The 2,602-nt window shown below is 50.4% G+C and overlaps 1 protein-coding gene across 1 annotated transcript; it reads right to left on the reverse strand.

Annotated features, from left to right (window-relative positions):
* Positions 1 to 1,083: 1,083 nt before the first annotated feature.
* Positions 1,084 to 1,914, reverse strand: LOC137838697 (uncharacterized). Its single transcript, XM_068647930.1, has one exon. The coding sequence runs from the start codon at positions 1,912 to 1,914 to the stop codon at positions 1,084 to 1,086; it is 831 nt and encodes a 276-aa protein (XP_068504031.1).
* Positions 1,915 to 2,602: the final 688 nt, after the last annotated feature.

The raw sequence follows: 2,602 nt of genomic DNA on the forward strand, positions 1-2,602 counted from the left end.
TGTCATTACTATCACGGTGAAGCTTTGGAAGTAGTAGCGAAGTCTTCGCGCTGAGAATACTACTGTCAGAGCTGCTTTCTCTAGGGCCTGGTATCTCACCTCTGGCCCTTGTAGTATTTTGCTGACGAAGTAGATCGGCTTTTGCACCTGGTCTTGTTCTTACAGCAGAATTGAACTAATCGCCTTCTCCGTGACTGCGAAGTATAGGCGGAGCGGGGTACCTAATTTTGGCTTGCACAACACCGGTAGACTGACTAGGTACTCCTTCATCTTCACAAACGCCTATTCGCACTCCCGGGTCCATACAAACCTAGTGTTTCTTTTCAGACACTGGAAATAAGGATGCCCCTTGTCGCCACCTGCCGATACGAATCTAGACAGAGCGGCCATGCGCCCTGTCAGCTCTTGCACCTCCTTTACCGGGATCGGGCTTCTCATTGCTATTATCACAACGCACTTCTCGGGATTCGCCACTATCCCACACTCAGTGAGTAGGAACCCCGAGAACTTGCCTGTTTCGACCCCGAACACACACTTCTCTGGGTTCAGCTTCAGCCTGTACTTCACTATCGTGGTGAACAGCTCTTCTAGGTCTGCCACGTGCTGCTCCTTTTGTTGGGAGGTGACCAATATGTCATCTACATATGCTTGGACATTTCGCCCTAACATGGGCGCTAGTACTCTGTCCATCAACCTCTAGTAGGTGGCACCTGCGTTCTTCTGTCCAAAGGGCATTACCTTGTAGCAATAACATGACAACTCTGTCATAAATGCTATCTTGCACTCGTCTCTATGGTGCATCATGATCTGGTTGTAACCAGAGAAAGCATCCAGGAAGCTGAGTAATTTGCATCCAGACGCGCTGTCTACCAAGGCATTAACACTGGGCAACGGGTAGAAGTCTTTCGGACAGGCCTTGTTGAGATCCGTGAAGTCAACGCACATCCTCCACTTCCCGCTGACCTTCTTTACTAACACCAAATTGGCCAGCCATTCAGGGTACTGAATCTCCCTAATGTGGCCAGCCTTCAACAACTTCTTCGTCTCGTCGCGTATGACCTGACGCCTTTCTTCATTGAATTTTCACCTTCTCTGGCGAACAGGTCGGACCTGGGGGTCCATGATGAGACGATGACACAAGAAGTTAGGGTCTATGCCAAGCATGTCAGAGGCAGACCACGCGAAAGCGTTAAGGTGTCGAGCTATGACCTCGACAACCTGATCCTGTGACTCTTGGCTCAAAGATTTGCCAAGCTTAAACCTCTTCCCACCGATCTCTCTTTCTACTACGTCTTCGACGGGTTCGGGTCGTTTCTCCCGGGCAATCTCTGCACGGGTGATCCCTTCTTCCCTTGGAGGCTGGGTAGTAACAACGAACACCCCTCTCTTTGTCTTGAGGCTATTTTCGTAGCACTTCTTAGCCTTTTTTTGGTGAGACTTGATGGTGATCACCGTACCCTCAAGGGAAGGCAGCTTCATCTTCATATGCCTCGTGGAGGCAACTACTCTAATCCTGTTTAAAGCAGGTCTACCTAACAGTATATTGTAGGCTGACGGAGCATTAACGGCGAGATACCTGATGCTGGTAGTGCGTGAAGTCGTGCCATCTGTGAAGGTCGTCCTCAGCTCTATATGCCCACGCACCTGCACCTGGTCTCCAGCGAAACCATACAAACATCCGGTATAAGGCCTCAACTGGTATGGGGATAGCTGTAACTTGTTGAAGGTCAACCAAAATATCACATCAGCCGAACTTCCTTGATCCACGAGGACGCGGTGCACCTTCCTTCCTATTGTGACTAGCGAAATCACTATCGAGTCATTGTCATGGGGTATGACATCTAGGAGGTCGCCCTTGGTGAAGACAAGGTCGACGTCACGAGTCAGATCTACCTGTTGCACCTTCACCGCCATTACCTCTCGCGCGTACTTCTTCACTGGGAGGCGGTGCACCCTCCTCCTGAAAATCCTCTTGAGATCGTGTTGATCTCCCCGTGAATGGGCACCTCGTGCCCCTGATCTACCCCTGCAGTTATCAATGCTTGATCGTTTTGTGGCTCTTGAAGATAATCCTTTAAGAACCCGCTCTTCACTAGCTCATCTAATTGGTGTGCCAAGGCCAAGCAATTGCGTATGTAGTGGCCATTTGCTTGGTGAAACTCACACCAAGCGTTCTTGTTGGGTCCCATCTTCCTATCGGTCTTTGCGGGCACCTTCAGCCTCGTCGTTATGTTTGGGATAGAGATTAGCTCCTTGAGCTCTCGAAAATTATGCTTCGGGGGCGGGTCCCTTCGTGTGTGCGTCCCTGCCTGGGACCGTTCATAGGGCTTTTCCATTCCCTTTCTCTCTATGGTCACCTCGTGCACCCTCATGAGATGAGTTTGACCTGCTCCTCGAGGTCGGATATGACTGACAAGACCTTGTTTATCCGTTACTCGATCATCTGCAGCGATGTGTGCCAACGGTCGTCGTCTGATCTCGGTGAACGTCTTTGGGTAGAACCTTAGCAGCGATTCGCTGAAAGGTCCTGGCAACATTCCCTTGACAAAGGCATGCACCTCATCCGTGGGTTTCAACCTCACCACCTGGACTCCAAATCTGT

Source organism: Phaseolus vulgaris, chromosome 11, assembly GCF_000499845.2.
Source record: "Phaseolus vulgaris cultivar G19833 chromosome 11, P. vulgaris v2.0, whole genome shotgun sequence".
NCBI classification, from domain to species: domain Eukaryota; kingdom Viridiplantae; phylum Streptophyta; class Magnoliopsida; order Fabales; family Fabaceae; genus Phaseolus; species Phaseolus vulgaris.